This window comes from Mastacembelus armatus, chromosome 23, assembly GCF_900324485.2.
Source record: "Mastacembelus armatus chromosome 23, fMasArm1.2, whole genome shotgun sequence".
Classification (NCBI taxonomy): domain Eukaryota; kingdom Metazoa; phylum Chordata; class Actinopteri; order Synbranchiformes; family Mastacembelidae; genus Mastacembelus; species Mastacembelus armatus.
In genome coordinates this window covers 12,633,762-12,646,489 of record NC_046655.1, presented here as the reverse complement: position 1 = coordinate 12,646,489, position 12,728 = coordinate 12,633,762, and the positions used below count along the sequence as shown (strand labels likewise).

General features: G+C 41.0%; 2 protein-coding genes across 5 annotated transcripts; one reads left to right on the top strand and one right to left on the bottom strand.

The window, feature by feature from the left end:
* Window positions 1-2,632: 2,632 nt before the first annotated feature.
* Window positions 2,633-6,056, top strand: LOC113141994 (cystine/glutamate transporter). Its single transcript, XM_026326706.2, has 12 exons — window positions 2,633-2,940; window positions 3,201-3,327; window positions 3,411-3,526; window positions 3,646-3,771; window positions 3,882-3,981; window positions 4,142-4,186; window positions 4,289-4,412; window positions 4,523-4,626; window positions 4,706-4,802; window positions 4,886-5,035; window positions 5,131-5,308; window positions 5,627-6,056. Exons 1-12 carry the CDS (start codon window positions 2,679-2,681, stop codon window positions 5,689-5,691), a joined length of 1,494 nt encoding a protein of 497 aa, XP_026182491.1. The 5' UTR covers window positions 2,633-2,678; the 3' UTR covers window positions 5,692-6,056.
* A 241-nt stretch (window positions 6,057-6,297) lies between these two features.
* On the bottom strand, window positions 6,298-12,720 carry foxm1 (forkhead box M1). 4 transcript variants are annotated; one of them, XM_026326703.2, is made up of 10 exons: window positions 12,543-12,720; window positions 11,744-11,857; window positions 11,101-11,595; window positions 10,847-10,995; window positions 10,134-10,325; window positions 9,894-10,022; window positions 9,542-9,601; window positions 9,040-9,088; window positions 8,720-8,892; window positions 6,298-8,632 (listed from the first exon to the last, which is right to left on the bottom strand). In XM_026326703.2, the coding sequence occupies exons 3-10, from the start codon at window positions 11,549-11,551 to the stop codon at window positions 7,811-7,813; spliced, it is 2,025 nt and encodes a 674-aa protein (XP_026182488.1). In that variant the 5' UTR covers window positions 11,552-11,595; window positions 11,744-11,857; window positions 12,543-12,720; the 3' UTR covers window positions 6,298-7,810. The 4 variants fall into 4 exon arrangements, with proteins under 4 accessions (XP_026182488.1, XP_026182489.1, XP_026182487.1 ...); XM_026326704.2 differs by having other exon boundaries at window positions 11,101-11,590; XM_026326702.2 differs by lacking the exon at window positions 11,744-11,857.
* Between the last annotated feature and the right edge of the window lie 8 nt (window positions 12,721-12,728).

Genomic DNA, 12,728 nt, shown 5'->3' with positions numbered 1-12,728 from the left:
TACAGAGACAGTGGTGCTTATTTACTCTTCAGATACTGGGAAGACCTGAAGATCCCAAAGGAAGTCTTTTTTGTTTGCCTACAGGCCAGTTGTCTTAAATTTTAAGTGAAAAGTTCCACAAACTGCATTAAATGCATTAGATTTCTGTCACTTCTGTCTTTCTAAAACTAACACTAGCTAAAAATTATAAACGTCAACTGCCTCATGCAAGGCCCCAGCTTGATGAAACGGATGACATGATATGGGCCTAAAGGTTGTTCCCTGTATTAGGAGGTTGTAAGGCCCTGGCTTTGGTGCTTCTAGTGCTTTATCACATGGTCTTCATAAAACGACAGAGTATGACCATGATTTTATCAGCTGTAGTTTCCAAGGTCAAAAGTTAACTTTGAAACTCAAAAAATAATTTAATTTTACTGTGCTCTGTGAGCACTGGTGATGATTGACCCAGACAGATAAAACTGAGAGCAGATGGTCTATGATTCTTTCCCTCCGCACATAATTTGCACTGAGGATCTAAATCACTGCCTTTAATCTTGTTTTAGATAAGTCAGCTCTGACATTTGCGATAAACTGCAGTATCAATATTTAGGATTTATTAAACTGGCCCTTTCTGCAAAAAGAAAACGCTTGTTCAGTCTGCCCTGCTAAAACAGCAACACCTGATGCGTATGTGAAAACTAATTTCTGGGTGAGAGTAGAATAATTTCCTATTACTGAATGCTTATGACTATTGGAGTGTGTTTTCATGTATAGAATACATATGTGCTCCATGTGTGCATATGTGTGTGACAGTTAATTAATTCCCAGGACAGAGGGCATGCACACAATACACTGTATGCAATAATAGGGCCTGTAATTAGGGGATTCAAGATACTGGGGCTTGATCCATTCATGCAAAGCTTGACAAGGGCAATGTCTCCATGAGGGCAATAACACACATGACTTTTTTCTCCTCATTTACTTGGACTGGGATAATCCATAAGGGGAATGATGAATAATGGCTGAAGGCGAGCACCTTCATGTCCTCAAATCTATCTGAAAACCTAAACAGAATGGAAAATCTCTGAGACCTTCTTGTGAATGGCTTGTGGGAAATGTCATGGTGTATTTCCTTTCTATTCTCCATGTGAGATGAGCCTATGGGGAGAAGGGTTTGCAGTGAGTGTTTCAGGCTGGTTTGGTCTCAATTTGACTGTGCAGGGATCTTGGGAGGTCAGGTGGAAAACAGCAGGGGAGCTGAGCTCACATCTCCTGGGGAGGGTGTGTGAGCTTGCGGCAGGTTTGCTGGCTGAGCAAGGGGCTAAATTCAGAGCTGCACTGTGATGCTCAAGATGCCCAAAGGCCTTGCCTGGGTGAGAATTACACCATCTACCTTTAAAAAAACACCCTTAGGTGCAACAGCCACAATTTAGAAGGAACTGGGCAGCAACATTACAAACCAGTGATGTAATAGGATATATTTAAGAAATCATATGAATTGAATATTTGCTTTTTGCTTCTTTGGGTACTATAAAGTCAAACCCATATGACAAAAAATTAAATAGCTATGAACTGTAGCAATAACTTATATGTAGCATAAAATGAGATTGCCATCTTCTGGAAAAAAAGAAGCATCCATCTCTATTAGGGAATGTTAGAGCGCCATCTGCTGACCAAAAGAGGAGGAACAACAGCCCTGAATAAATAAATATATATATATATAGGGGGAGCTATATATATATATATATATATATATATATATATATATATATATATATATATATATATGTGAGCTATATATATATATATATATATATATATGTGAGCTATATATATATATATATATGTGAGCTATATATATATATATATATATATATATATGTGAGCTATATATATATATATATATATATATCAGAAATACACAGTAGTGAGCTCAGTTCTTTTGCAATATCTTCAAATCATCAGATTTAAAATGCATCCATTACTTGACTCCTGCCTGTTAGAGGAGCAGCACCAATCACTCACACTTCATAAATCCTGACTGAAGGAACCTTTGGTATGTACTGTGTGGAGAGGAATTTTAACAAGCAGAGCTACTGCTGATGAAGTGAAACTGACATCTACACAGTGGTCAGTCAAGTGAAAACAAGTAATAAGAAAAAGAACCTAATAGAGTGGTCTTTCAGTTTTTGTTTTCTGTTGCATCTCAAGCTGTTGTGGCTCTTCACAGAAACATTTCAAATGTATTTTTCATCCAGCTAAAGCCACATGCATATATAAGAGTTTAAAGAAAGAGTTATTGAAGTGAAGAAATTCAATGTAAAGCCACTTATTGTAAAGCTGAACTTTAGAGGGGATAATACAAAAACATCTGTTGTTGTTGGAAGTAGCCCTCCTGCAGCTGGTGCAGCTGCTTCCACAACTTTCTGACCCGTTTCCCCTGAGATAGAAAGATCACTGTCAAGCTGTACAAACATTTAATTGCACACACACACACACACACACACACACGCACACACAATACAAAGCAGTAACGTGCCAAGCTTTCAAACCGCCATGATTATTTGCTGAACCTTGGAAGAGTGCTGGCTTTGTCCCTGATCGCCCTGGGCGTGTGAGCTAAGAACCAATGAGAAGAGAAAAAATGCAGCATAAGTTAGGGGGGAAAGGGGCCATGGTGGGGAGTGTTGACTCTTTTGATGGACCCAAAAGGAACTTGCAGCCACAGAGAAATGGCTGGGACTCAGATGAAGAAAGAGAAGGACGATGAGAAAGAGAAGACCCAAGAGGAGGTGGTGCACCTTCGGCGACAGATCGGCCTGCTGCCTGCCGTGTCCTTCATTATCGGTACAGTGGTGGGCAGTGGGATCTTCATTGCACCCAAGGGAGTCCTGATGAACAGCGGCAGCGTTGGGCTCTCTCTGCTGGTGTGGACACTGTCTGGACTCCTCTCATTGTTCGGTATGAGGCATCGTTGTTTAATCTATTGATGCTCTATGATTAAAACATGTAACTGAATTTTATAGTCATTAAGCAATTGTGTGTTTGCAGCATTCATGAATTAACCCATTACTATCTAGTATATTTGTATAGGTAGTCAGTATCTAAATACTAATTTGAACATCAACATTGATTTGATCAACACTGTCAAATTGTTAAATTACTTTATTGCAGCATTAGATGTTAATATTTTTTCTAAATCCATTTGTTTGTTCCATTAGGGGCTCTGTGCTATGCTGAACTGGGCACCAGTTTTACTAAATCAGGGGGCCACTACACTTATCTACTCGAGACACTGGGGCCACTGCCTGCCTTCCTAAGACTCTGGGCAGAGTTTTTATTCATCAGGTTAATTGGACACATTAAAAACAGAAATTGACCTGAAGTTAATTCAGAAATCACAACAAAGATATTTGATTTTCCATCTCCAGGCCGGCCGTAGCGTCTTACGTCTCATTGGCTTTCGGCCAGTATGTGGTGGAGCCATTTTTTGCGCCTTGTGCTGCTCCCACTGTGCTAATCAAACTTGTCAGCATCCTCGGAGTAAGTGAGTGGTTTTCTATTTCCTCCCTCTGCCCATGACCCTTGTTATCCTACTCTGTATGTAGTTCAAACATAAATGCATAAACCCTTCTTAACCAGTTGTTTATATTTGTGTCTATATAGCGTTTGTTGTGGCAGTGAACTGCTGGAGTGTGACCATGGCGTCTCGCATTCAGGTCACTTTAACTTTTATTAAGATGTTTGCTCTGGTCCTCATCATTATCCCTGGTGTCATCGCATTGACCAAAGGTGGGAGGTCATACCCATTGCTCCTGAGGATACAGGTGGTTTTTGAACTCTTTTTGTTAAAACACACTTTGCTTGGGCTCTCTCTCTGTCTCCTCTCTCTGTTATTCCAGGAAAGACAGAAAACTTCCAAAATGGCTTTGAGGTTGACTTACTAACACTGGATAAGTTGCCACTGGCCTTCTACAATGGTCTATATGCCTATGGTGGATGGTAAGTAAGCCTAGTGTACAAACTCAACATGCTTTGTTGTTTACTTTTACCAATGAATGAACTATTCCTTATACATTTATACAGTACATTACACTGAGGCCTGATACCTTTAGAACTCCATACTGTACCTGTCTGTCCACGCTTCTTCTTTTTCCTTCAGGTTTTATCTGAACTTTATCACAGAAGAAGTTATAAACCCAAATAGGTATTTTCCACCTCACACTGGCTCTCCAGTTAATCAAAATTTAAAAGCTTTATTTCCTTGAAAATGATATTGTTCCTTTCTGTGTGTATCCTGTTCTGCCAGAAACTTCCCACTAGCAATAATCCTCTCCATGGTGACCGTGACATTCTTCTATGTGCTTGTTAATGTGGCCTACTACACCATGATGACTCCCGCTGAGCTGCTGCTGTCTGATGCTGTGGCTGTGGTCAGTGTTACTCTGTACTCTGAAATCAAAAGGCCAGATAAAAGGGAATACTGTAGATCCTCTAAACTGACTTGGACCGTTGTTCTGAACCAGCGTCTGTGTCTGTGCAGACGTTTGCCAGCCGTGCTCTCCAGGGATTGGCTTCTGTCATTCCCATTCTTGTGGCTCTGTCCTGCCTTGGGGCACTTAATGGTGGCTTCTTTGGATCACCAAGGTGATCTATTTCACATATATTTCACATTTATGTTTAAATTCAAGGGCTCAAATGTATATATAGATTGTTTGTGTTGCAGGATGCTGCTTGTGGGAGCCAGGGAGGGTCACTGGCCACCAATCTTTTCCATGATTCACATCCGCAGACATACACCTTTACCTGCTGTGCTGTTACTGGTGAAGTACTTCCCACACACTGCAAAGCAGCATTATTATTCAAGCCACCAGTTGAATTTTTTTTGTATTGACTGTGTCTCTAGTACCCCCTGGTGGTGTTGATGTTAATCACTGGAGAGATCTACCAGCTCATCAATTTTGCCTCCTTTGCTCGTTGGTTCTTCATTGCCATGGCAACCTTGGGGATGCTCATCCATCGGTTCCGCTTCCCCCTCCACCCAAGACCTTTCAAGGTTAGTGTGACAGTAGTTATGGTGCACGATTGCAAAACATTTTTATCCTTTTGTACATTAACACTGTCACATTCGCTCTGTTGAATAACCCAAAGGTGCCCCTGGTCATCACAGTCACCTTCACAGTGGTTTGCTTCTTCATCGTGGGCCTGTCTCTGTATTCAGACCCCTGGAACACAGGACGAAGCTGTGCTCTCACACTGACTGGAGTCCCAGTTTACTATTTAACCGTTTACCGCTTTCGCTTGCCCCATAGATGGAAACACATCTTCAGTAAGTCATCCCAACCCCTGCCAACATGTCTTTCCATTTCAGTCTAAGAATATGTGCCTCTATATTTTATTAAATGTAAATATATATATGAGCTCGATATGCCTAATGTAACTGGTTACTTTGGAGCAAAACTGCCATAGTCATCTCCAGCTAAATAAATGAACCAACTGCTAGTAAATCATGGATAGGTTTGTTTATAAGAGTAAGAAGTAAATATGCTTCTCACAACAGATTGTTATTTTAACTTCAAGCTCCATGCTTCTGGAGCCAAAGGCTCTGCAGTTATGGACTAACTCTGATTCTCTTCCACTTTCACAGACTACTGCAGTAAGAAGCTTCAGATCCTTTTGGAAGTGGCTCAACAGGAAGTCCAGACATACTGAAGACCCCAAAGACATCTGCCCTTTTAATGACAGACGTCCTGGATGGAACCTGAACAATCCTACAACAATTTTGTTTACAGTTAAAACCAGTGTTTTAACCACCCATTGGGATACTGAATGAATTTCCTGATAATGTTGCAAGACAGCTCTTACAAGTGAAACTATGCTGGAAACAAGCATCTCTCATAGAATTTTACTTAGGAAACAGGGTTGTATTGTTTTAGACTAAGATGAGTTTCTTATTTTGGCCAGTTTTAATAACCTCTAGCACTGGGATTAGGTGGTTCTTTTTATTTTTTTACAAAGTGCAGCGAGAACCAATAAAGTCACTTTTAAAAACAAGAGACAACCAATAAAGTTCCCCAACCTTTATTTAAATACAGATAAAAGCTGTGTAGCTTTTCTAGATACAAAACGCTGTACGAGTGATTGGACATTTCTGTGTTGTAGCTATGTGAGCTTGTGGAAATTGCACCATATCTGTTTACATTAATTAAATGCGAGCTGAGCAAAGTGTATATAAACACGACTAAGAAAAGCTCCTCATGCTGTATGAGGCACCGAGAGATTTATTGTGCAGTCACAGAAATGTCAACAAGCACAAAACGCTTTGAAAGCTGTTTACTAGAAACCTCAACATTTCACCCATGGATGCCATTCAGTCAACTGTAAACAGATCACCTTACCTCAGCATAACAACATATTAACAAGCCTGCTAACAAATCTGGAAGAATTATGAAGGCCATACATTATTTTGTGCCATAAATGAGAACATCTCCCGCTCTAGCCTCCGAAGATGGTGCTGCCAAACTGTTCAGCATAGAACCCAACATTTTCCCATATGTTCCTGTTCTTCATGACAAATAAAGGGAGAATGCATTCTAACCAAAAGCAAATAAATCTGCACTAGGTAACTACAGCATATTCAGTATTATATGTATAATGTGCTGGTGACATAATGACACTGCATACAACGTGCTGTGAAGAACAGTATGCCCTGGAAGAACAGCGATTTAGGACTTAGAAAGTCGATAGGTGACAGTTCTACAATTAACATACAAAGACAACCCTATTGCTGTTGGTGCTATTTCTATTACTCTGTCAGTGTTTATTGCTAATAATCCTGCATCACAATATACAAGTCGATTCCCAGAGACCGTCTGGACCAAATGGCACCCAGGCATCTCACTGGCTTATCAGGCAATATGACGTCTTTCCATTTACATGTAAAAGCTAATTATATATTAAGATGTGCAAATAAACATTCTTATACACTTACACAGATATCGCTTCTGTAGCAGTTCCTTCAAGAGTGCAGACAGACAAGCCAGGTAGGATAAATGATGAAAGAAAACAGGAGCATGCAGAGTTTAAAAGATAGGAAAAACAAACAACAAACCAGTGACATTGAAGCGGTTAATGAGTGATGTAACCAATAAAAAAAACATAAGACAGAGGTAAAGAGAAACATCCAATGTGAGGGAGGACAAGTGAGAAACTTATAAATCTGACCTGCTAATTACAATTAAAGTGCCCGTCACTTGGTCAAAAACAAGCAGAACATCTGAAGAAAAATGCAGATGCAGAAGGAAGAGGTTCCAGCAGAAACACCAGATGCTGAAAATGTTAACACTTACATGGAATATTCATTTACAAAGAGGTTCAAATAAACTACAAAAACTGAATGGAAAGCTCTTTATAATAAAAGGTACAATCCGCAAATTAACCAGAGCAAAGATGTCAGCATGTAGTGATGCTTGCTAAGCTGTTATTGTTTTTATGCAGAAAAAAATACCAATCCCAAAACTATTTTGAAATCAGATGAACTTTCAGTCAGAAAACCACTATAAAAGTTGACTTTCGCTGCTCTGACCAAATAGATTTACAGTTACCATTCTGAAACAATATATAATCAATATGATGTTTTTATCCCAATTATTAGTTTTAATGGAGCTTCTGAAATTTGACACGTTCCAGTTTTTGGTGTACAATTTACTCATAGTTGTCCTGCAATTGCATCTGCTTTGCTGTTTCTGTGTAGGCTGTCTCTTCTATAGTGTTTTGGAAAACATGTGACGCTGCCATGTAGAAAAAACTAAAAGGTGTTTAGGTCCTCAGGCTACTTAAATTGAGGGATGAACTCAGACCAGCTGATGTTAGCCATACCCAGGTCCTCCTCATCCAGACCAGAGAAGCTAATGTCCACTAATATCTTGCTCAGGCTGTCGTTCATGGTATCCAGAACGAGGCCCTCTGTGATTGAGCGATTAGTGGGTGTGGTACCTCCAGCCTGAAGCAGCTCTCTGGAGCAGCTGCTTCTGGGACCTTCTATAGGAGAATCATTTGGTCCAGTCACTTTGGAGGGAGCTGATGTGAGCAGCTCTCTGGGGGAACTAAAGAGAGGCCAGTCATTGAAGGGAGTGCTGCTGAAACTGAAGGTGGTGTAGTCGTGCCGTGGAGTGACTGCAGGACCACCTGGTGTGCGAATGGGGCTGAAGTCCAGTAGGCTTTGGTTGCCTTTTCCCACAGGGGTCACTTTCCAGGGCTCAGGTAAGACATTAGAAGGAGGCTTGCTGGGTGTGGAGGAAGTCAGGTGGCTGTTACTTTTTATTGGGGTCTTGAAGGAGAATTCCCGGTCAGGACTGTGCTTCCCCTGCTGGCGCTCATCCAGATTGGTGTCTTGCATGTCATGGAAAGTAGAAGCATCAGAGGCCACGCCAGAGTCAAAGAAAGTATTATCAGGACAGAGAAGAACAGGCTCCTCATGCAGAGACCGAACCAGGCGCTGTTTACGTCGAGAGCTGCTGGACTGTCTCTTTGGAAGGGCTTTAGGACTCTCGCATTTAATTGGAACACATTCAGACTCCTGCTTCACCTCCACCTTATGGTCTGTGTTTCTTTGCGGGTACACTTCCATGGATGGGTCATCATTCTGTGTCACCTGTCAGGCATACAACCACGCAATTTACAATTCAACCTGCGTTTGGATTTGGCCATAATTCTGAAGCACATGACAGGGTCTTCTTACCTTTGGAGCTATTCTGACTCTCTTGGCTGCCCGTGAAGTGCTGCGTTTCTGCTGTGAGCAAGACGGAGTTAATGGGCCTGTAGAGGATGGCAGGTAGACCGAAGTGGTGACGGGGAGCTGGATAGGGACCAGGTAGGAATCAGTTCGAGGGAGAAGAGGTTTCATCCTTCTCTCTGTACAAAGAAAAAAAAAACCCAGAATAGAAGATTTAATAAACAATTTTCAAACTACTGACATTTTGGTTAATTTACCAGCTTAAAGCTTCCTTTCCCCTATTACCAATAAAATCTATCAAAGTCTTTCCATCTCATTTAACTCACCAGAGCCAGTTGGTGTTCTTCTTGCATCAGGAATCATCCTCTTTTGTTGCTGTGAAAAGCATCATCAGTAGGTGACATCACTTCATAGTGAAAGTATACTGCCTCAGTGCCCTGAAAGTGTGCTCTCATCCCTGACTACACTTTAATGACAATCTGCAACCTTTACTTTGTTTAGGGTTTGGAAAGCTTGAGCAGAGGAAAGTCGAAGTTAAACCTCTTATGACATCCTCTACATTCTATGGAGGAAAACAGATAATCTTTTGTCTCAAATCACTGTAGTCTTTTAGTGTGACTTCAGCCTCTTTGCTCCTCCTGCAACAACAACAAAAAACATCGGCCCAGACCTTACATTACCAGCTGCAGCTGCACTCTATGGGTCCTAGAGTCACAAAAAAAGCAATCAAACTGTGAAACTCCTGATTTTTCTGTCCCTTTTCTGCTGCCTGACTGCAGAGACCAAAGCTTTTCCTAGAGAACTGAGAAAAAGGTAAATCCATCTTACTTCATGAGGAAATATAAACATTGGCACTGGAACAGGAGCAGTCATGGGATCACAACCAGGCTGTAGAGAGGAAGAAAACCAAACAGAAAAACAAAACAGGGTCCAGAGCACTGCATATTACACCAGAAACACAAAACATGGCACATAAGCTAGAAATGTTACACTAGGACATAAACATTGTTAAGAAACTTGGTCATATCATAAATGTTTTGTACATCATGTGACAAACTTTCCCCTGACACCATGATGAACAATAATACAGACAGATCAATTCAGTTTCAGGGTTCACATGTTCACAGAGGTGGATTAATGTAAAAAAGACTGACAATGATAGGAAATTAGTTGAGCTCACCTTGTACACCTGATCAAGCGTGAGGCATCGATTAGCCTCGGGCCTGATGGTCCAGAATGAAATTTTACCATCTGGTGATGTCTCTCGAATGAACATGTCATGCAGAGAGAGGTTATGGCGGATGGAATTCTGCAATCATAAGTCCACAAAAGTCTTAAATGCATGTTTCAGGAGGTGAAACTGAAATATCCTATTTGTTAAAGAATACATTCAAAAATTAAATTATACATTAAATGATACCTTCCATCCTGGTTTGGCCACCTCTCTAAAATAAGGGAAGTGGTCCTCAATCCACATGTAGATCTCTTTTAGTGTCATCCTCCTGTTTTTCCTGCTGTTGATAGCAAACTGGATCATGGCCATGTAGGAGTATGGCGGCCTCTCTGACATTGGTTGCTGCACAGCTTCTGCACTGATTTGTGTATTATGCACCTGTACAAAAAAACATAAAACTGTTGTGATCATTTCAGGTAATGGCAAGTAACCAAGACATTTTTACTGAATCTTTTTGCATGTAAACTCAGTCAGGTTTACAGATGTACAAGGAGTGCTGAGTCACCACAACAAGCTTCTGTGTACCTGTTTTTCTCCTTTGTTCAATTTTATTTATTACCTACTCACAGCAATGTACTACACGTTATTAATATTAATTGATCCTTACATTTGAGCTGTGACTAATACTTTATTTACTACTAAATGTGTGGAAACAGCTACATCTGCAATTACGCTCAGACTAAAGTCAGTGGCACTTTGCTTTGATTATTATTGTGTTTCAAAGCTAGTAGCACAACCATTGTCTGCAATCAAATTACTAAGGAAGCCTTTGTAAGTCACACTGTGGTAAGAGAACTTGTGTTTAGGGGCCATGCTGAGACATGCCTGAGATCAGTGTTCCCACAACTCAAGAATCAACAGGCACAATCACACCAAGGTGGCAAGAAGCAGCAGCTGACCTGGAAAGCCTGTGAACATGAGTCTTGGTTCTCCTTATTGATCATTTGCTTGGTAGAACCTGGTTCGAAGGCACTTGTGCTCATTCTGCCCAGCCACTGAATATTAGTGAGGCTGTCATCTAAGGGACCGCATTCCAGCTCCTTAGTCACTAATAAAGAAAAGAAAAAACATGACTGCTTAAAAGTAAAAAATAACATTTAAACTTCACACTTGTACTAAATTTCATCTTAGAATAAATATCCTTTCTTCATACATGGTTTAATTCCAGTGACAGGTGTATCATCCAGGGAATTCTGCATTGTTTCTGGTTTTGCTGGTTGTCCAACTGTATTTCTTGTAGAGATGCTATCTGCTTCAGCGTCAGGCTGCCGAACAGATTCTCTGTTGCTGCTGCCATTCTCACTCAAAAGGATGAACTTGTTTGGTCCTTGGACACCACACTCTTTACCCTTGGCAGTGAGGGCCCCAATGACACTCTGAAGGTCAGCTGTGTTAGGAATGACAACCACCTGAGTATCAGACATGGAAGGGTGATCCATAATGCGGATTCCATCAGGAAAACAGTGACTGGCAGCAGATTCTGAAGATTCTTTGAGGCCTGATGCATTAGACTGGCTTTGTGATTCAGCTGTTGGGGGGTCATTTTGCTGAAAGGGCAACTTCCTTCTTTTGAGGATCAGGGGTCTCCTTGGGCTCCGTCTCATGGTGATCAAATCATTTGAAAAGGCCCTTGGCGTTTACAGCTATTCTGTACAAAAAAGACAAATAAAAAATACAAATAACTGACTCTTAAAACACTAAATAAACATATCCAGCTCTTATCACTGCCGGTGCTCACTAACTTCTAAGTACAAACCATACTAAGTGGGGCTACCGGTAAATTAACGTTTAGTTACCTGACAAGAAGGGATGAAGTTGATGTCAAGGTACTAGCTAGTTAGCCAAACTTAACCTAGTGTGGATCCAAAGCGATCCTCCGTCCGCTGTGCGATTTGGGCTGACGAATATGTCTGTTCACATCAAATCCAGTCAGAAAATAGTGCACAAAGAGCTAACGGGCTAAACGTTCAAACGTAAAATTCAGCTTTCCGGTAGCTATCAGTTAGTGACGCTCCCTTACGCCTTCTAGAACAACAGTCGTTATGTGTCTGCAGTTTAACGTCAACGTCTACATCTGATTTTCTGACAACAACCCAGCGCTGTCTTCGTATCAGGCCAGTTTAACTATAGTAGCAATCGTTAAGATCCACTGTTCACGTTGCTTTCTAACACACACACTAACAGTCAGCACGTGGTATGTGCAATGAGTAGACTTGTTTGAGATATGCCGAATGAAACACTTGTTCCTAATTTTGATAAAAACATGTCAAATGATTTCAATACCGATGTGCAGTTGAAGACAACGTGATGACAAAGCAGCAATGTCATACTGCGCGAATGGAGTTCAGCCTGACATTCCTTTGACACAGTAAAGCGACGAAATGAAAGTTCGGATTTCGTGGCAGAAAACACCAGTTTTGTCTCGTTGACCTGACAAAATGCACAAATTAGTTTTTGCACCAGACGAGCCTGAGCTACAGCTTTTTGGCTGCTAACGGCAGATCAGCTAACTGTGGATGGAAGCTAAGCTAAGTTAGCCAAGTGCATAGTCACTAACTGCGCTACTATAACGGACAAATCAAGTTAAAACCAAACCTTCATAATAAAGGAATATTCTGGGTAATTCCGATCGACTGGACGCTTGCTAGTAGTTCAAGCATATTCAACGTCGACTCAAAGAATCCATTATATGACAATACTCGTTGATTTAGTGTTATTTACATGCCAGCTGGGCGATGAGAAAAGTTTTTGAATTTTGGCGCTGTGGGTGCTGCCCCCCGG